At 54.1% G+C, this 21977-nt stretch overlaps 1 protein-coding gene across 1 annotated transcript; it reads right to left on the bottom strand.

The window, feature by feature from the left end:
* Positions 1 to 954: 954 nt before the first annotated feature.
* Positions 955 to 21077, bottom strand: LOC144676646 (CREB-regulated transcription coactivator 2-like; the record flags this gene model as incomplete). Its single annotated transcript, XM_078537018.1, has 13 exons — positions 955 to 1722; positions 1988 to 2198; positions 3245 to 3331; positions 8078 to 8599; positions 9047 to 9483; positions 10352 to 10599; positions 15384 to 15509; positions 17101 to 17150; positions 17279 to 17361; positions 17989 to 18024; positions 18240 to 18242; positions 20016 to 20119; positions 21006 to 21077. Coding segments are annotated over 13 exons (2176 nt in total), but the record flags the coding sequence as incomplete, so codon positions are not given.
* Positions 21078 to 21977: the final 900 nt, after the last annotated feature.

Below are 21977 nucleotides of genomic sequence, written 5' to 3'. Positions count from 1 at the left end.
TATTGGGGCTTTGTTGCAGTTTCCGTGGAATGGGTGGGATGCTGTAATCCTGAGAGTGGACAGTCAGATCACATAATGTGTGCAGAAAGTGGAAGGTATGATATTCAGTCCTGGACTGAACAAGCGGTTTTAATTCCCAGTGCCGTGTTTGTCTGAGACCAGTGGTATGGAATGAGAATGTACCAGAGGAAAATCCAGCTCTCAGTCAGGGCTGCAATGGAGGTTACAGCCAAGCTGAGTGCCCAGAGAGGAACAAACCAGGTTGTGTGGATGTCTACGGGGTCCGGGAGGGCTGGGTGCTGCTGTCGGCTGCTGAAGAAGCAGGTTGAAGCTTGGCTGTGAAGGCCTCCAGGGTCAAACAACCTGTTGACACTCATTAATTTGGGATCACATGCATGGGCTGACCCATTCGGTGTGGTGCTCATGGTCCCTTCAGAGTCAGTATCCTCGGGCAAGGGAGGGAGAGATGGAAGGGGGTCTTCTGTGAAAGTGTCAAGATCCAATTGCCTGACTGTGCTGCCTCTGCTTGATTTGTAGAAACTCTGTGGAAGGACTTCAGCCAGCAGGGCCAAAGTGGCTGAAGGGGAAATGGAGGATTAAACTCAGTCTGAAACCTAACCGCTGCTCCCTGCAGCATATACCTACTCTGCTGCCATTCCTTAGCCATTAATTAAACTGCATTGGAGGACAGGTCAATGAGCCAGTGCTATGCCAAGGAGGGACAGAGACCAGGGTGCGTCAACCTGTCACTGACTATATGGCCTCTACCTGTCCCTCTTCTCTCCCCACCCCACTTTCTCACTCCTCGTCTTTTCCTCTCTTTCTCCCCACCACCTTCCTCTCTCCCCGCCTCTCTATAAACATCCCACATTGTTAATTCTCAAAGAACTATCACAGAATCTGCTCCCTGCAGTAACTGCACTTCCCTCCCTCTCCCACCAAACCAACCCCCAACAAGCGCTTTTTGTTTTGTTTAAAACATTGAATATATTTCTTCTTCTTCGTAAAATAGGTAATTATTCACAAATATCTTCTTTTTAAAAAGGAACTAAAACGCCCTAGGGACTCTCTCTACTGTTTCAAGGTTAGGCGGTCAGTTCAATTCTACAGACCATAAGCTTAATAATACACAGTATTTACACTTCTTGTGTGTCTATCTCTTCCCCCTAGAGCCCTCCTCATTAGTAACAGAGATCAGCGACAGGCACCCTGGGGGTCAGCCAGCTCACTGCACAGTGAGAGACTGGGAGCAGTCTGCACACAGTGACGTAACAATCATCAAACACCTAGCGCCACAGCCTCTCGCTCTCAACAGTCCTGATACTTCAGTCCACTCGGCTCAGTGTCTTTGCCCACAACCATTCCATTCATTCATTGTTTTGATCACTGTGGGCATTAGGGTTGGTAGGTTGGGGTGGGTAGGGGGGGTGGTGGGGTTAGTGGGGGGTGTGGGAAGGGCAAGGAGGGCTCCTCCCCACACACCCCCCCTTCCCCCATCGCTCTCTCTCTCTCCCAACACTAGCCATTAGAGACGGAATGAATCCTCCACCGCGGGGTCAGACAAGAGGGTCAGGTTAGGGTCGCTGAGCATGCTCAGTCCATCCAGAGTCAGGGGCTCGATCTTGAGCTCATCGTCCAACGGGTATTGAGAATCCACCTCGAAGCCCGGGACACCAGCCAGAGCGCTGGTGATTTCCTTCGAAAAGCCAGGAGGAGAGTCGCCTGGGGAAAGGACAAAGAGACAGGAGTGAAATGAGTGTGTGCCGTTGGCAAGGAGATGAAGCTCCCCGAGCAAGCTAATAACCAATTAGAAAAAGGCCGTGGCCATTGAGAAAGGGGGTTCATGACCAGATGATCAGCTCAGCCACAGGCCAAGCTGCAGGACAATGGCAAAAGGCTCAACCAAGGAACAGAACTCAAGGACAATGGCAGAGTGCAAGGGCTCAGCCTAGCATGGAGTTCAGGAGGGATCATGTGGATCACGTACCTGTGAGGATGATATTGGGAATTGTTCCCATTCGATTGGAATAATACATGTTCTGCTTGTTGAGAAGCTGAGGATCCTGAAGACTATCGCTGCTGTCCATCGGACCCATGGTTCCGGCCTGTGAGAAACCGCTGTTCCCGCTGTCTCCACAGAATATGTTGCTGTTGAGTGGTAGGTTACCAGCTAAAGTCTGCGCATTGCACTGCTCGAGCTAAGGAAGAAAGAAAGGCTCTAAACAATTAACAGTCTCATCTGAGTCAGCAAGGCTGTTCAGTTCGGGTGACAGCGTTCACAGTCTATACGGAGAGCAGTTCACTTTTGAATTCCCCAGACACCCCACCGCGAGAGGTCCCAACACACACCTAGGTATGGGTACACCTGGCACCAACGCACACCCAGGTACGGGTACACCTGGCAGCAATGCACACCCAGCTTTGGGTACACCTAGCCCCAACGCACACCCAGGTACGGGTACACCTGGCACCAATGCACACCCAGGTACGGGTACACCTGGCACCAATGCACACCCAGGTACGGGTACACCTGGCACCAACGCACACCCAGGTACGGGTACACCTGGCACCAACGCACACAGGTACGGGTACACCTGGCACCAACGCACACCCAGGTACGGGTACACCTGGCCCCAACACACACCCAGGTACGGGTACACCTGGCACCAACACACACCCAGGTACGGATACACCTGGCACCAACACACACCCAGGTACGGGTACACCTGGCACCAACATACACCCAGGTACGGGTACACCTGGCACCAACACACACCCAGGTACGGGTACACCTGGCACCAACACACACCCAGGTACGGGTACACCTGGCACCAACACACACCCAGGTACGGGTACACCTGGCACCAACACACACCCAGGTACGGGTACACCTGGCACCAACACACCCAGGTACGGGTACACCTGGCCCCAACACACACCCAGGTACGGGTACACCTGGCCCCAACACACACCCACAGAGGAGAGCGAGGGAGGGCAGGCGAGGTGAGGGGGAGGGCAGGAGAGAGGGTGGGCAGTGAAGGCTGGAGGGCGAAAGGCGGAGGGGGAGGGCCGGGAGGGAAAAGGGAGGGGAGGTGGAAGGCGGGGGTGTGGAGGGGAGCGGGGGAGGGGGAGAGCGGGTGGACGGGGGTGGGGGGAGGGGAGGGGATGGGGAGGGGTGAGGGAGAGATTGCTGTTTCAGATCCAGGGGTGGTGGAGCAGGCATAGGGAAGAAGCTGTGACTTACCTGGTGAGACAGGTCACTCATCTGCCGGCTTGACAACTGCTGCTCAAAAAAGGAATCTCCAAACAGGTTTTTGAGTAGTGAGGTTTGCTGTGGGGTAATAATGTGTGTCGAGTGTTAGCACTGTGGAAGCTCACAGCTAGGACACAAAGCTCAATGCTCAGAACCATCCCAACCTCTCGTTCAGGGTCTGGTCTGCATGCTTCTCACATTTAGACCAGGATATTTCTCTCTCCCGTGTAACTCTTACACCTCACAGCCCCCGCACCATGCCCTGAAGTTCTGGATCTTCCTGAATTGCTCTCTCCAGAGTCCAATCTCCAAGCAAGTCTGAGCAGTGAGGTCTACACCTTAGCGCCTCTCAAGCCTGCTCCACCAGTCAATATGATTGTGGCTGATCACCACTGACTCCATTTCCCTGCCCCTTCTCCAGGCACCTTGATTTCCTCAGAGGCCAAAACTTTATCAACCTGGGTCTTGAATATGCTCATCAACAGCACGTCCACAACCTCCTGGGCAAGGGAATTCCAAAGAATCCAACTCCCTGAAGAAATATCTCCTCACCTCAGTCCAAAATAATAGGCCCCTTGGCCTGAGACTGTGCCTCTGTGTTCTAGATTCCCCGACTAGTGGAAACACACATTCGGTATCTACCCTGACAAACCCCTTCAGAATCTTGTAGGTTTCAATAAGATCACCTCTCATTCTTCTAAACTCTAAAAGAATATAGACTCCATTTACTCAGCCTCTCATCATTGGACAGTCCCCTCATTCCAGGGGCCAGTTTAGTGAATCTTGGCTATACCGCCTCCAGTGCAAGTATATCCTTCCTTAGATGTGAAGACCAAAACTGTGCACACTATGCCAGGTGTGGTCTCACCAAAAGCCAGTCATTACGCCACAGAAGAGAGCCAATCAGCCCATCTAGTCCATGCCAGCTCTCTGGAGAGCAATCCGTCCAGTCCCATTCTCCCACTTGACCCCCACAGCTCTGCAAGTTTATTTCCCTCCAGTGTCCATTTAATTTCCTTTTTCAAATCATTGATCGTCTCCGCTCCCATCGCCCTCGCAGGCGGGGAGTTCTAGATATGAACATATGGATCAGCAGGAGAAGGCCATTCGGCCCCTCAAGCTCTCATTTCATAAGATCATGGCTGATCTGAATGTGGCCTCAACTCCACTTCCCCACCTATCCTGATGCCCTTTGACTCCCTTGTTAGTCAAGAATTTAGCTACCTCTGCCGTAAAGATATCCAACGACCCTGCCTCCAAAGACTCACAAACCTCGGGAAAAAAATTTCTCCTCATCTCTGTCTTAAATGGGAGACCCCTTATTTTTAAACTGTATCCCCTAGTTCTGGTCTCTCCCACAAGGAGAAACATCCTCTCAGTATTCACCCTGTCAAGTCCCCTCAGGATCTTATATGCTTCAATAAGATCACCTCTCATTCTTCTAAACTCCAGTGGACACAGGCCCAGCCTGTCCAACCTTTCCTCATAAGATAAGTCCCCCTCCCTGCCCCCAACAATCCCTGATATCAGTCAAGCGAACCTTCTGTGAACTGCCTCTAACGAATTTATATCCTTTCTTAAATGAGACGACCAAAACTGTACACGGTACCCCAGATGTGGTCTCACCAATACCCTGTACAACCGTAGCAAAACATTCCTACTCTCTTATTCAATTCTCTTTTCAATAAATAACAACATTCCATTTGCCTTCCTAATCTGCATACCAACTTTTTGCGATTCATGCACCATGACACCCAGGTCCCTCTGCACCACTGAGTTCTGCAATCTCTCTCCAGTTAAATAGTATACTGTTTTTCTATTCTTCCTGTCAAAATGGACAAGTTCACCCTTTCCCACATTATACACTCCATCTGCCAAATTTCTGCCCATTCACTTAACCTGTTTCCCTTTGTAGACTCCTTAGGTCCTCTTCACAACTTACTCTCCTACCTAATTTAGCATCATCAGCAAATTTAGCTCCCACACATTCAGCCCCTTCACCCAAGTCATAAATTGTAAATAGTTGAGGTTGCAGCATTAATCCCTGTGGCATTCCAATCGTCACTTCTTGCCAACCCAAAAACGGCCCACTTATGCCTCTTATGTCTGTTTCCTGTTAGCTAACCAATCCACTATCCATGTTACTATGCTACCCCCAAAGCCATGATCATCACCACGTAAAAATATTCTTACATCCCCCGCATCTCTTACCCAAAGCCTTCAATCTATGCTCCCTAATCAGCTAATGGGAACAGTTTCTCTTTGTCTACCTTATCTAAACCTGTCATAATCTTGTTCACCTCTATCAAATCTCCCCTCAACCTCCTTTGATCCAATTTGTCCAACCTAACCTTCCAGCTAACATGTCCCATCTCTGGGATCATTCTGGTAAATCTCCTCTGCACCCTCTCCAGGAGCCTCACATCCTTCCCAAAGCGAAGTGACCAGAACTGGATGCAGAACTCTAACTGGGGCCTAACCAGAGCTTTATACAGGTTCAACATAACTTCCCTGCTTTGGTATTCAATGCCGCTATTTATGAAGCTCAAGATCCCATATACTTGCTAATTAACCTCTCACTATGTCCTGCCACCTTCAAAGATCTATACACAGGAACCCCCAGGTCCCTCTGTTCCTGCACTCTCTTTAGAACTATGTCATTAAGTCTAAGAGAGAGAGAGAGAGAGAGGGCGAGGCGGGGATGGGGGGAAAGAGAGAGAGAGAGAGAGGGAGAATGGGGGCAGGGGGAGAGGGCGAACGGGGGCGGGGGAGAGGGCGAACGGGGGCAGGGGGAGAGGGCGAACGGGGGCGGGGGAGAGGGCGAACGGGGGCAGGGGGAGAGGGCAAACGGGGGCAGGGGGAGAGGGCGAACGGGGGCAGGGGGAGAGGGCGAACGGGGGCAGGGGGAGAGGGCGAACGGGGGCAGGGGGAGAGGGCGAACGGGAGCAGGGAGAGAGGGTGAGGGGAGTAGACAGAGAAGGTGAATGGGATAGAGAGAGGGCGGGGGGCAGAGAGAGAGGGCGGGGGGCAGAGAGAGAGGGCGGGGGGCAGAGAGAGAGGGCGGGGGGCAGAGAGAGAGGGCGGGGGGCAGAGAGAGAGGGCGGGGGGCAGAGAGAGAGGGCGGGGGGCAGAGAGAGAGGGCGGGGGGCAGAGAGAGAGGGCGGGGGGCAGAGAGAGAGGGCGGGGGGCAGAGAGAGAGGGCGGGGGGCAGAGAGAGAGGGCGGGGGGCAGAGAGAGAGGGCGGGGGGCAGAGAGAGAGGGCGGGGGGCAGAGAGAGAGGGCGGGGGGCAGAGAGAGAGGGCGGGGGGCAGAGAGAGAGGGCGGGGGGCAGAGAGAGAGGGCGGGGGGCAGAGAGAGAGGGCGGGGGGCAGAGAGAGAGGGCGGGGGGCAGAGAGAGAGGGCGGGGGGCAGAGAGGGCGGGGGGCAGAGAGAGAGGGCGGGGGGCAGAGAGAGAGGGCGGGGGGCAGAGAGAGAGGGCGGGGGGCAGAGAGAGAGGGCGGGGGGCAGAGAGAGAGGGCGGGGGGCAGAGAGAGAGGGTGGGGGGCAGAGAGAGAGGGCGGGGGGCAGAGAGAGAGGGCGGGGGGCAGAGAGAGAGGGCGGGGGGCAGAGAGGGCGGGGGGCAGAGAGAGAGGGCGGGGGGCAGAGAGAGAGGGCGGGGGGCAGAGAGAGAGGGCGGGGGGCAGAGAGGGCGGGGGGCAGAGAGGGCGGGGGGCAGAGAGAGAGGGCGGGGGGCAGAGAGAGAGGGCGGGGGGCAGAGAGAGAGGGCGGGGGGCAGAGAGAGAGGGCGGGGGGCAGAGAGAGAGGGCGGGGGGCAGAGAGAGAGGGCGGGGGGCAGAGAGAGAGGGCGGGGGGCAGAGAGAGAGGGCGGGGGGCAGAGAGAGAGGGCGGGGGGCAGAGAGAGAGGGTGAGGGGCAGAGAGAGAGGGTGGGGGGCAGAGAGAGAGGCTGGGAGGCAGAGAGAGAGGGTGAGGGGCAGAGAGAGAGGGTGAGGGGCAGAGAGAGAAGGTGGGGGGCAGAGAGAGAGGGTGAGGGGCAGAGAGAGAGGGTGGGGGGCAGAGAGAGAGGGTGGGGGGCAGAGAGAGAGGGCGGGGGGCAGAGAGAGAGGGCGGGGGGCAGAGAGAGAGGGCGGGGGGCAGAGAGAGAGGGTGGGGGGCAGAGAGAGAGGATGAGGTGGGGAGGGAGTGGGGATGAGGTGGGGAGAGAGTGGGGGTGAGGGAGGACAGAGAGACAGGTTGAAGGGGCGAGGGAAAGGGGGTGTGAGGGCAGATTGTGTGTGAGGGGTTAAAATGTGTACCTAAGTCTGGGTCACTCCCAGTATCAGGGTTCTCATTCACCCTCACCCTGACACAGCAACATGTACTCTCACCCACTCTCACAGTGGGTGGGGGTGAGGGAACACCCTGAGACTGGGAGTAAGCCAGTCACACACACACTCACCCTATCACACTCTAATACTCATCTTGATTTATTACTCATCGTTCTGTTTGTTCAGCAAGTTGTTTCTTTTCATACCTGCGTTTTAAAAAAATTCACCTTTAACGTTGTTCCAAACTTGATCTTTCTGAAATTTGCTTATCAGCCCCTTGTTTGAGAAAAAATGTGAAATGTGACCCCCACCCACATGAAAAGGTTGGTCAAGCCTGGTCTAATGATTATATAATTTGTAAATAGCTGAGGCCCTAGCGGCACTCCACTAGTCACAGCCTCCCAGCTTGAAACTTCCCTCTTTATCCTTACTCTTTGTTCCTTATTCACTAACCAATTGTCTATCCATGTGAATATGTTACCCCAGTCCCATCATCAATGCACCAACAGTAATACTCACACTGAGAGGGTTGGTGTCTGATTGCACACAGGGTGATGATGGCTGCTGCTGCTGCTGGGGGTGGGTATTTTTCTGAGGCTGCTGGTAGCCTTGCTGCTGGTGATGGTAGCCTTGCTGCTGGGAGGGCTGGGACTGCTGGTAACCTTGCTGCTGGGACTGTCGGTAGCCTTGCTGCTGGGACTGCTGGTAGCCTTGCTGCTGGGATTGTTGAGACTGCTGGTAGCCTTGCTGCTGGGATTGTTGAGACTGCTGGTAACCTTGCTGCTGGGATTGCTGGTAGCCTTGCTGCTGGGACTGCTGGTAGCCTTGCTGCTGGGACTGCTGGTAGCCTTGCTGCTGGGATTGTTGAGACTGCTGGAAGGCCTGCTGCTGGGATTGCTGGTAAGCTTGCTGTTGGGATTGTTGGTAACCTTGTTGCTGGGACTGTGGGTAAGCTTGCTGTGGTTGGGATTGCTGCTGACAGAAGGGGTATGGGGGCAATCGCTGGTCCATTGAAAGATTACTGGTGTCTAAAGGAATACCCTGCGGATATAGAATAGGCAGTTAGATTCCTTGAGCACATTCTCATTCAGTTACAGGTCAGGTGAGCCACACCGAAGCTGCCTCAGAATTCACATCCTTATTTCCTGCCCCCAAGAGCCTGTCTAGCTCTCTGACCCTCCTGTGACATGCTTCATCACTCACCAGTTACATAGGTTTCAGGCAACCCTCCCCACATTCTGGATCCTGCTCCCTCTGCCACCATCTCTACCCCTAACCTGCAGAAACCCTAAACGTCTCAAAGCTTTGACAAGGCCTCGTTTTGCCTGAAGTCCGATATCCGCCTGACATTTCACAGCATCACAGGAGCTACAATTAACAGCCCGATGCTTCACAAGGCGCCAGGTAAGCCTGTCCAATTCCCAGCCCCTCTCCCTGGGGCTCCCTTTCCCTTGCCCGTGGGGCTACCCCTATGCCCCTGCCTCTTACCTGTGTGATCGAGGAGAGGGTGGGAGACATTGTGGGAGAGAACTGCTTGCTGTGAGGCCTCCTGGAGTCGCTGCTGGACAGGATGAGTGGATTGAGCGGGACCCTCCTCCGAGGGGACGTGCAGATGGAGCCAGGCGGCAGTGAGCTGCTCAGCGAGGAGTGCAGCGACGAGGCGCTCAGCGGAGACTGTTTCGAGGCGCTGTTCACGGAAGGCTGCAGTGAAGGGTTGCTAGGCGATGACTGTAACGACGGGTTGCTAAGCGACGTGCGAAGGGAGGAACTGCTGAGTGAGGATTGGAGGGAGGGGTTGCTGAGTGAGGACTGCAGAGAGGAGTTGCTGAGGGACTGGGTGCTCAATGATGACTGCAGCGAAGGGTTGCTGAGCGAGGACTGCAGGGACATGTTACTCAGGGATCCTTGCAATGAAGAGGACAGCCCTTTGAAGAAGAGAGAAGACATGCTTGTATTAACAAAGCGAAGCTATGTAACACTTTCCCTTGGTCATCAGACAAAACGATTTTGTGCCAGCCCGTCTCTTGCTGGGCACCAGTGCCAGCTCCAAGTGTGTTATAACTGCAGGCCATTTGACCAAGGGGAGAAAATCACAGACTAGCCTTCAATATCCACACAAACACTGCAGATGGTAACCAGGAGCGGAAATCTTCACCTATATCCACGCTCACCCCTCCCACCCCACCAGACCAAAGGTACTGAGGTCGATTGCAGCTCCTGCTCCCCAGGTGCATGTTGTGTTTGATTCCGGGCACTGCACTTTAGGAAGGATGTCAAGGACTCAGACAGAGTGCAGGGCAGATTTACTAGAATGGTTCCGGGGACGAAGGACATCAGTTAATATGGAGAGCCTGGAGATTGTTCTCCTTGGAGCCGAGGTGAAGAGGGGATTTAATAGAGGATTCAGACAGAGTAACTAAGAAGGAACAGCTTCTACTGGCAGGAGGGTCGGTAACCAGAGGGATACGGATTGAAGATACTGGCAAACAAATCAAACCGGGGTGGGGGGGGGGAGGGGGGCAGCTGTGCTGATCTGGAAGGCGCTGTCTGAAAGGGCAGTGGAAGCAGATTCAAGAGTAACTTTCAAAAGGGATCTGGACAAACATTTAAAAAGCAAAAGCATTTCCAGGGCTAAGGGGAAAGAGCAGTGGGAGTGGCACGAGCTGGACAGCTCTTCCAGAGACAGCACAGACATGAAGGCCTGAATGGCCCCCCGGCCGTGCCATTAGGGTTTTATAATTCCGACCCCAACTCGCCTGGCAAACAGAGGCTAGAGAACAAGCAGCAACTTACCCACCGCTGATTCATAGCCGGATGTCATCCCCAGGGAGCCTCCAATTCCCAGGTGGGTCATGGTTGTGGTGAGGTTGCCTGTACTGTTGCCTCCGCTGATGCTGGAGAAGACAGACTCCTCGGGATCGAGTGGCGTGGGGAGCGGAGATGGGAAGTGGAGATTCGTGAGGTCCGGGAGAGATCCACCCGTGTTCAGTGCACTGGGAACGTGAGACATGCTGCTCGTTTGGTCAGGTGACGGGAAGATGCTGCAAAGGAATGATCTCGGTTAATGTCAGCCAGTCACCATGCCCATGGCAGATTCTACTGCATTCTGCCACAATCAGATTCTCACTTAACAATTCAGGTTATTACAGCAGCAGACCATACAATCTCCCAGTCTGCTATCCTTGCCGTGTTTTGGAAGGGGTAGGGAGGAGTCTAATCCCTTTGTTTAGAGGAAAGAAAGGCTTGTCAGGACGTCCCGAAGCAGCTTACAGGCAGTGAAGTGGCTTTGAAGTGCAGTCACTGTTGTAATGTAGGAAACGCAGCAGCTAATTTGTGCACAGAAAGCTCCAACAAACAGCAATGAAGTAATGACCATTAATCGTTTCACAATGTTCATTCAGGGATCACATTCAAGGCTATGGGCCAAGTGCTGGTAAATGGGATTAGGTAGGTAGGTCAGCTGTTTCTCATGTGTCGGTGCAGACTCGATGGGCCGAAGGGCCTCTTCTGCGCTGTGATTCTGTGAGAAACTTTGGCCCCAGGATATCGGGAGCCCTCTCCACTGCAATTCTTCCAATAATCACCTTAGGATTATTTCCATCCACCTGAGGGGACAGATGTGGCCTCGGCTTAACAACTCATTCGAAAGAAAGCACTTCCGACCATGCAGCCCTCCATCAGCACTGACCCTCCGACAGTGCGGCGCTCCCTCAGCACTGACCCTCCGACAGTGTGGCCCTCCCTCAGTACTGACCCTCCGACAGTGCGGCGCTCCCTCAGCACTGACCGTCCGACAGTGTGGCACTCCCTCAGTACTGACCCTCCGACAGTGCGGCGCTCCCTCGGTACTGACCCTCCGACAGTGCGGCGCTCCCTCAGTACTGACCCTCCGACAGTGCGGCGCTCCCTCGGTACTGACCCTCCGACAGTGCGGCGCTCCCACAGCACTGGCCCTCCAACAGTGCGGCCCTCCCTCAGTACTGACCCTCCAACAGTGCGGCGCTCCCTCAGCACTGACCCTCCGACAGTGCAGCCCTCCTTTAGTACTGACCCTCCAACTGTGCGGCGTTCCCTCAGTACTGACCCTCCGACAGTGCGGCGCTCCCTCAGCACTGACCCTCCGACAGTGCGGCGCTCCCTCAGTACTGACCCTCCGACAGTGCGGCACTCCCTCAGTACTGACTCTCCGACAGTGCGGCCCTCTCTCAGTACTGACTCTCCGACAGTGCGGCGCTCCCTTAGTACTGACCCTCCAATAGTGCGGCCCTCCCTCAGTACTGACCCTCCGACAGTGCGGCGCTCCCTTAGTACTGACCCTCCAACTGTGCGGCCCTCCCTCAGTACTGACCCTCCAACAGTGCGGCCCTCCCTCAGTACTGACCCTCCGAAAGTGCGGCACTCCCTCAGCACTGACCCTCCGACAGTGCGACACTCCCTAAGTATTGACTCTCCAATAGTGCAACACTCCCTCATTACTGACTCTCCAACAGTGCGGCCCTCCCTCAGTACTGACCCTCCGAAAGTGCGGCACTCCCTCAGTACTGACTCTACAACAGTGCGGCGCTCCCTTAGTACTGACCCTCCAACTGTGCGGCCCTCCCTCAGTACTGACCCTCCAACAGTGCAACACTCCCTCATTACTGACTCTACAACAGTGCGGCGCTCCCTCAGTACTGACCCTCCGACAGTTCGGCGCCCCCTCAGTACTGACCCTCTGACAGTGCCGCACCCTTTTGTTACTGCACTGGTATTGTCAGCCTGGATTGTCAGGTTCGAGTCTCTGGAGGGAAACTTGAACCCAGTACAAGAGGTGAGAGTGCTGTGGTGCATCAATCTCAAGGTGCTCATTTACCCTGGGCAGAAGGATGAATTTTTTTTTATAATCTTTCAGAGACTCTGTATCTTTCTGCCTTGTGCCCCCACTGCAACCTAAATGAATCCTCTGTCAACAACTGCACTCTATAAAGCCCACGTCCATCCATCGCTCGACTCCGACCGTGGGCTTGAGTTTGGAGATTCCTGCTATCTCCTCCCTCCCTTCTCCGGAAGTGGTTAACATGCCGAGCTCCTTGTCAGGGCACAGAGCCCACAGTCTGACCGTTAATATACTCATCCCTTCCGCAACCCTGCCTGTGTCTAGGTCACCAGGGGGTCAGGGCCTCTCTGTACCAGTCTCTCCTTTTGGCTTCAGCTTCAGCACATGGATTGGACCTTTATTTTATGATTAAGGTTAAGGGTTTGGCGGTGGAGGTCATTGACTGATTAGATAGAGTGAACTCTGGGGCACTGGGTGGTGGTTCGGGGAGGGGGGGGGGAGGTAGACATCTGTAATGTTGTGTGTTCTGTAAGTCAATGGTGTCTGGTTTCCTCCCACACCATTTGGCCACTAGACGTTTAACACACATCCCCAGCCCAACACACTGCCCTCCCCTGTCGTGTTGAAATTCAGGCCCTTTCCCTGGACTGTGGCATACATTGCTACCCTCACTGGCACAGAATGTCAGCTCTCCTTGCTACTGGTTCCAGGGTTCCCTGAGGTGAGAGGATTATCCGACCAGAGAGATTGAGTAAATTGGGCCAATGTTCTCTGGAGTTTAGAAGAATGAGAGATGATCTCATTGAAATGTATAAAATTCTAAGAAGGGCTTGACAGGGTTGATTTGGAGAGGCTGAGTCATCCGTGACTGGAGTCTAGATCTGGGGTGGGGGGCAGTCTCAGGATGAGGGGGCAGCCATTTCAGACTGAGATGAGGAGAAGTTTCTTTACTCAGAGTGTTGGAGCTCTCTACCCCGCAGGCTGTGGGTGCTCAGTCAGCGAGTATGTGATTGACAGATGTTTGGATACTCCGGGATTCAAGGAATGTGGGGATATGATGGGAAAGTGGATTTGAGGTTGAAGATTGGCCATGACTGTATTAAAAGTGGAGAAGGATTGAGGGGCTGGATAGTCTCCTCTTGCCTATATTTCTTATGTTCCGCATTTTCTCCTTTCCCAGTCACTGTCCTGCCCCACAGGACCCTCCCTCACATCATCACAGTCCTCCATTTGAAGAGAACACACAAAAACATTGAAAAGCCAGCATTTGAGAGCACTACAGAGAGTTGTGGCTCAGTGAGTCGATGCATTATCCATCCAGTTCGATGGAATCAGCTAAAGTGCCAGCCCTCTGAGTTCACTAATCTCTAATGGCAGCAGCGAGGGAGGGACAACTGACCTCGGGGCCCCTGGGTGTCCGGGAGGGACAACTGACCTCGGGGCCCCTGGGTGTCGGGAGGGACAACTGGCCTCTGGGTCCCTGGGTTGGGGAAGTGATGAAAAGCACCCTCTGAATAATCGGGGGTGGGGGGGCAACCTGTCCTACACCGGCCGTACAGATACCCCTGAATCAGGGGGCTGAGGGGTAACCTGTCCTACACCGGCCGTACAGTTACCCCTGAATCAGGGGGTGAGGGGGTAACCTGTCCTACACCGGCCGTACAGTTACCCCTGAATCAGGGGGTGAGGGGGCAACCTGTCCTACACCGGCCGTACAGATACCCCTGAATCAGGGGGTGAGGGGTAACCTGTCCTACACCGGCCGTACAGATACCCCTGAATCAGGGGGTGAGGAGTAACCTGTCCTACACCGGCCGTACAGATACCCCTGAATCAGGGGGTGAGGGAACCTGTCCTACACCGGCCGTACAGATACCCCTGAATCAGGGGCTGAGGGAACCTGTCCTACACCGGCCATACAGTTACCCCTGAATCAGGGGGTGAGGGGTAACCTGTCCTACACCGGCCGTACAGATACCCCTGAATCAGGGGGTGAGGGGTAACCTGTCCTACACCGGCCGTACAGATACCCCTGAATCAGGGTGAATCAGGAACCCCAGCTGAAGCCCGCATCGCCTTGTGGAAAGACCGGCTCGCCAGGTTCGAACAACCCCCAGCGATGGAAATTCTACCGGATGAGAGCCTTCCCCCAGGAGCTAACTGCAACTGGGCAACCTGGAAGTGCCTTAACAGACTGAGGACTGGTGTAGGTCGTTCAAAGGTGTCACTAAGCAAATGGGGATATACAACCAGCCCGACAGCTTGTCAATGTGGAACTGAGCCACAGGCTATGCAACATCTCCTGCAATGCCTATCGCTAGAGGAACCCTGCACTGTCGCAGATCTTGCCGAATTCAACAACAAGGCGCAAAAATGTGTCCGGTTCTGGCTGGGCCATGTATAGACTGTCCGTGGACACGTTAATAATAATAATAATAGGGGGTGGGAGGAACCTGTCCTACACCGGCCGTACAGTTACCCCCGAATCAGCAGGTGGGGCTGTGTGGGGAGGTTGTGGGTGGGGGTCTGTCCTATATCAGGTGCACCATTACCCCCCGAGCCAGGAGCAGGAATGGAGCGTTGTGGGTAGGGGGGCGTTGTGGGTGGGGGTCTGTCCTGTATCAGATGCGCCATTATCCCACAAGCGAGGGGGTGGGGATGGGGGCGTTGTGGGTGGGGGTCTGTCCTGTATCAGATGCACCATTACCCCCCAAGCGAGGGGGCGGGGATGGGGGCGTTGTGGGTGGGGGTCTGTCCTGTATCAGATGCGCCATTACCCCACAAGCGAGGGGGCGGGGATGGGGGTGTTGTGGGTGGGGGTCTGTCCTGAATCAGATGCGCCATTACCCCACAAGCGAGGGGGCGGGGATGGGGGTGTTGTGGGTGGGGGTCTGTCCTGAATCAGATGCGCCATTACCCCCCAAGCGAGGGGGCGGGGATGGGGGAGCTGCAAAGGAAGGGATGGGACCAGCAGTTTCTCGTGTGTCTCAGTTAGCTCAGTCGACTTGCCCCTTCCTGGTCGCTCGCCTCCACAGGTCCTCCTTTTGCTGGGCGGGTGGTGACCAGGTCATGGACTCCTCCATGCCTTCCGAAGGCAGTGCTGCTCCATACTCAGAGAACAGCGGGTGGGCTTTGCTGCAGGGGGAGACATACAGAGTGTCAGCTTCTCCTGGACACTGCATTCCCTCTATCCAAAACCCCTCATGGGCTAGGGAGAGGTGACATGCTCCCATCCCTTATTCCCCCCGCCCCCTCCCCAACCCTCCGAAAACCCTCCAAGAGGCTGTGAACTGGCCAGGGTGCAAACTCGAGCAGGGCGGGGTTGGGGGCCATGGAGGTTGGTTGTTAAGCGGGGGGGGGTAAATGCATCACCCAGGCGGAACAGGAAAGACAGATGTCCCGCTGCGGAGCTGAGTGATGAAGGGAAAGTGGGTCAGGATTCTCCAGGGAGGCTGTGCTGGGAAGGTATTGGCTCTGGCTGAGATCGAGCACCTTCTCCCTGCCCGGCTGGGCTCAGTACTGGGAGGAGAGTAAGCTGGACTAGGGTCAGCACCTACAGGAGAGGGCGGTGGACGGTGAGGTGAGGGAAATAAACTCACTGAAACAGGCCAGCTCAGCAGGAAGCACCACTAACAACATCCTGACTCCCACTAACTGGCCCAGGACCTGAATCCCAGTCACAGGCAATCACAGCAAAAAGGAAAGGGTAACTGGCTGGGTTGTGGGATAAGTCCAGCAAGACTGTCACGAGACTGAACTATTTGGTTATCAGTCGGACACCTTGCAATGGGGTCAGAGACAGTCAGCACCAAGACACTGGATAGATAACGCTCAAAGCGCAATGTTCCTGCATTTTCTCCAGCAAATTCTACATCGCCGCATTCACATTCCCAAACAAACACTCCCAAGACAGGTACAGCACGGGGTTAGATACAGAGTAAAGCTCCCTCTACACTGTCCCCATCAAACACTCCCAGGACAGGTACAGCATGGGGTTAGATAGAGAGTAAAGCTCCCTCTACACTGTCCCCATCAAACACGCCCAGGACAGGTACAGCATGGGCTTAGATACAGAGTAAAGCTCCCTCTACACTGTCCCCATCAAACACTCCCAGGACAGGTACAGCACGGGGTTAGATACAGAGTAAATCTCCCTCTACACTGTTCCCATCATTCACTCCCAGGACAGGTACAGCACGGGGTAGATAAAGAGTAAAGCTCCCTCTACACTCTCCCTGTCAAACACTCCCAGGACAGGTACAGCACGGGGTTAGATACAGAGTAAAGCTCCCTCTACACTGTTCCCTTCAAACACTCCCAGGGCAGGTACAGCACGGGGTTAGATACAGAGTAAAGCTCCCTCTACACTGTCCCCATCAAACACTCCCAGGACAGGTACAGCACGGGGTTAGACATGGAGTAAAGCTCCCTCTACACTGTCCCCATCAAACACTCCCAGGACAGGTACAGCACGGGGTTAGATACAGAGTAAAGCTCGCTCTACACTGTCCCCATCAAACACTCCCAGGACAGGTACAGCACGGGGTTAGATACAGAGTAAAGCTCCCTCTACACTGTCCCCATCAAACACTCCCAGGGCAAAGAATGAATGGATTGGGCACAGGCTATGGCTCACTGTGGTTACACCTGAGTCAATCAGGTCTGACCCAAAACTCTGCAATGTTCGACATTTTGAAGTGCAGGGTTCTCTGAAATGGAGACTTACTTGATGCCAGGCACCTCACAGGATTTGGGCCGTGATGTCACACTCTGTACCTGTGGATAACAGATTTAGATCAGTTTGCATGCGTTTAATCCAGTCTCAGTCTGAAAGGGTTGAAGTTCAGCCCTACATTACAGGCAGTGCGTTGGTACAGTCAACATAGACATCAGTGGTGCCTCACCTTCCTTGTATCCCACAGGGCTTTGGGCAGTGGTTTGTCATCATCTTGGAGATTATCCTGTGGCGGGACAGAGAATAGGAAACCTGGGAAACAAAGCAGAAAAGAGTCACGGAAGTTCAGGAGACAGAGAACATGAGTGAATCCATCCTCTAGAGTGCGTCCACTTGCCCTGCACGAGGGCGCGGGTGCACCACCGCCTCTGCGCTAGCCTGGGCACTAACCACCCTGGTCTATTCCTGCTCCTGACATTTGTGTCCTTGTACAAACAGCCTTATAGATCTAGAATGGGAAGCTACTGTACCACAGGTCCCAGTATGTAGGGGCTGTCTTCTACTCATATCACACAGTCTGCACTTACCTGCCCCTAACCTACACGAGCACAAGTCATACCCACTGCTCTGCGATATCAGGGAGATCGGGTTATAGGCACACAGAAAAGCTGAGAGACAAAGGAGTACAATCTACCTCCCTCTTTATTCTGAAGGCATTCACCACTACCTTTACAGCAACCGTCTACAGAACCTCACTCCCCACAGACTCTACACAGACCGAGTCAAACTCGGACCCTCACCCTGTAACGGAGCAAGTCACACTCAGAGCTTCTGACTCACATACGTCAGTTGACACCTCCCAATACGTCCCCAGTCAGGAGAGGGGACAAGTTAAGGATTTCAGGTCTACACTGGGTCAAGACTTATAGACACACTCACCTTTTCCCAGGCCGGCCAGCTCACCATCCACTAAAGCTGCCGACAAAAGAAAGAGAAAGTTAGAATGATCCGGAATCATCGCGTCTTTTCGCATAGGAAGAGGACAGTCGGCACTTCATGTCTGTGCTGTCACTTTGAAACATCTATTCAATTAGCCCCAATCCTCTGCTCTTTGCCGATAGCCCTGTGAATTTCTCAGTTTCAGCTTTATTTTCATTTTCTTTTGAAAATTACTATTGATCTACTGTCACCAGCTGTTCAGGTAGCGCATTCCAGATCCTATGGTAAAAGGAATTCTCACCTCCCCTCCAGTTACTTTACAAAAGGGATCAAGTAGACTAGCCTTTCACACCACAGTGATTCTGGTGTAACGATGGTAACCAAGCCTCACACTGAGTAATAATGACACAAGCACCTTACTCAACATTTATTCACCAGGAACCTTCCTACCTTACAGTGCAGAGGAGTAATGCCTGTGTAATAAGCAGAATATACCAATACAACCTCCCCGTGCTGTACCTGTCCTGGGAGTGTTTGATGGGGACAGTGTAGAGGGAGCTTTACTCTGTATCTAACCCCGTGCTGTACCTGCCCTGGGAGTGTTTGATGTGGACAGGGTAGAGGGAGCTTTACTCTGTATCTAACCCCGTGCTGTACCTGTCCTGGGAGTGTTTGATGGGGACAGTGTAGAGGGAGCTTTACTCTGTATCTAACCCCGTGCTGTACCTGTCCTGGGAGTGTTTGATGGGGACAGTGTAGAGGGAGCTTTACTCTGTATCTAACCCTGTGCTGTACCTGCCCTGGGAGTGTTTGATGGGGACAGTGTAGAGGGAGCTTTACTCTGTATCTAACCCCGTGCTGTACCTGTCCTGGGAGTGTTTGATGGGGACAGTGTAAAGGGAGCTTTACTCTGTATCTAACCCCGTGCTGTACCTGCCCTGGGAGTGTTTGATGGGGACAGTGTAGAGGGAGCTTTACTCTGTATCTAACCCCGTGCTGTACCTGTCCTGGGAGTGTTTGATGCGGACAGTGTAGAGGGAGCTTTACTCTGTATCTAACCCCGTGCTGTACCTGTCCTGGGAGTGTTTGATGTGGACAGGGTAGAGGGAGCTTTACTCTGTATCTAACCCCGTGCTGTACCTGTCCTGGGAGTGTTTGATGGGGACAGTGTAGAGGGAGCTTTACTCTGTATCTAACTCCGTGCTGTACCTGTCCTGGGAGTGTTTGATGGGGACAGTGTAGAGGGAGCTTTACTCTGTATCTAACCCCCGTGCTGTACCTGCCCTGGGAGTGTTTGATGGGGACAGTGTAGAGGGAGCTTTACTCTGTATCTAACCCCGTGCTGTACCTGTCCTGGGAGTGTTTGATGGGGACAGTGTAAAGGGAGCTTTACTCTGTATCTAACCCCGTGCTGTACCTGCCCTGGGAGTGTTTGATGGGGACAGTGTAGAGGGAGCTTTACTCTCTATCTAACCCCGTGCTGTACCTGTCCTGGAGTGTTTGATGCGGACAGTGTAGAGGGAGCTTTACTCTGTATCTAACCCCGTGCTGTACCTGTCCTGGGAGTGTTTGATGTCTTCAGATAAAGAACAGGCTCCAGTTGGAGCAGAGGCAAACAGCCTGGAACACTGACAGACGGTTAATGCGATGTAGGGAGATTGGAACACCTCACTGAATGAACAGGCCTTTATAATTGGATCGAAGTTCTGAGCTTGGCTGCAGAAAAGTTCCTGTCTCTCATGTGACTTTACTTCAGAGCAGCAGTTTTGAGAAATGAGCTTTGAGAACTCAGGAGTGACTGTGTTCAACCCACTGCACCATCCAGTGATCCTGTGTCACTGTGCGATCGACTCTCTCTCTCTCTCTCAGGCAGTTCAGTCTCCGTGAAAGTCCGAACAGGGAGTCAGGCAAAGAGCAGTTCTTTCTAATCTTTACGCCATTCCGCAGTTTGGTTTTAATAGACATCCACTTGTAGTTGGAGAGCTTCAGTTTAAGGCCAGCCCTTGCTGCTGGCTGCTAACACTCACCGCTTCTCTTGGTCTGGCTCAGCACAGCCTTGCCTGGGCTGGCAAACGAACTGGCTGCATTCGGATTATTGACGCTCGTGTGCAGGGCAGAGTCAGAGTTGGTTCTGCAAAACGAATAAAAGTCAGAAAGCCAAATGCATCCCTCACGCAATGTCAGAAGGGAAAAGAAGCATTGAAAATGCTGGTACCGGGCCTATCAGTATGTACGAAAGAGAGTGACGTGGGAGACTGGGGAAGGGCAGGGTGGGGGGCCGGGCAACAGAGAGGCGCAGGCTGGGCGACGGAGGGGGAGAGTGTCGGTCAGAAAGTGGGGGGGTGACGTGGGTGGAGTAGAATGAGCAAGGTTGTGGGAGGTGTGTGCCCAGAAGGACAGGGGAGGTAAGAAGCGGGGGCTGGGGATGGGGTGGGAAGAGCGAGACAGAGAGAAAGAAGGTGAAAGAGAATAAGTGGCACAGACGAATCTAGAAGGAGAGAAAAGGAGAGAGAGAGAGAGATAAGTATATTCGTACAAATACCCCTCACGTCCCGAGTATTGCGGTGAGACCCTGACTGAGAACTGGGCTCCACCTAAAACAATAAGCTGACCGATCTGCTGTTGATAGCCAGAATTTTCAACTGTAACTTGCGAGGATATAAGATCCAATAGCTAGCAATAACCAAGAAGGACAGAGGCTGTGCTCACTTGCGAGGATATAAGATCCAATAGCTAGCAATAACCAAGAAGGACAGAGGCTGTGCTCACACTAAACCCAGTGCAGCTCACAATGCAGTCACCATGAAATAAGGGCTCAAGTCAGCTTGGCTCTGGGGAGTCATCCTCCTCTCAGGCACTTGGTCGTGGATAGGTCTCACTCCATCACCCACCCCAGCCATAATCCAGGCTGGAGGACAAACAGCCCTGGAACAGTACATTCAGAGTCTTGCCTGGGAATGTAACCTCTGTGCTGAGGGGCTGCAGAGCAGGACAAGGTGTGAGGACAAACAGTTCACCTGTTCAGGGTCGAGCTTAATCCAAATCGATGTCCTTTCTCCATTGGGAAGTTGCACCAAGGTGGGGCGTTCCTTTACGTGGAGGGAAAAGAAATAAACCACATTAAAGACATCACTGAAACAGGAGGGAGCAAGAGGCCTATGAAGAGGAGCGAGCCTCTGAATGTTCCTAAGAAAGGAAAGAGAAGTGACAGCACAGGACAGTCAGGTGTTCTGGGCACAGATCAGGGCAAACCAGGAGAAACAGAGAGCGAGAGCGCGACAGTGTGGGGCAGACACAGCGCACGTGGACGCTCCATCTCACAGTCTCTCCCCGCGCTCCATCTCACAGTCTCTCCCCGCGCTCCATCTCACAGTCTCTCCCCCCGCTCCATCTCACAGTCTCTCCCCACGCTCCATCTCACATTCTCCCCCCGCTCCATCTCACATTCTCCCCCCGCGCTCCATCTCACAGTCTCTCCCTGCGCTCCATCTCACAGTCTCTCCCTGCGCTCCATCTCACAGTCTCTCCCCGCGCTCCATCTCACAGTCTCTCCCCCCGCGCTCCATCTCACAGTCTCCCCCCGCGCTCCATCTCACAGTCTCTCCCCCCGCTCCATCTCACATTCTCCCCCCCGCGCACCATCTCACAGTCTCTCCCCCCGCTCCATCTCACAGTCTCTCCCCGCGCTCCATCTCACAGTCTCTCCCCCCGCTCCATCTCACAGTCTCTCCCCCCGCGCTCCATCTCACAGTCTCTCCCCGCGCTCCATCTCACAGTCTCTCCCCCCGCTCCATCTCACAGTCTCTCCCCGCGCTCCATCTCACAGTCTCTCCCCCCGCTCCATCTCACAGTCTCTCCCCGCGCTCCATCTCACAGTCTCTCCCCCCGCGCTCCATCTCACAGTCTCTCCCCCCGCTCCATCTCACAGTCTCTCCCCCCGCTCCATCTCACATTCTCCCCCCGCGCTCCATCTCACAGTCTCTCCCCGC

This window comes from Cetorhinus maximus, unplaced genomic scaffold (genome assembly GCF_964194155.1).
Source record: "Cetorhinus maximus unplaced genomic scaffold, sCetMax3.hap1.1 HAP1_SCAFFOLD_1780, whole genome shotgun sequence".
Lineage (NCBI taxonomy): Eukaryota > Metazoa > Chordata > Chondrichthyes > Lamniformes > Cetorhinidae > Cetorhinus > Cetorhinus maximus.
The sequence above is the reverse complement of the archived record's forward strand: the minus strand, read 5'-3'. Positions and strand labels throughout refer to the sequence as shown.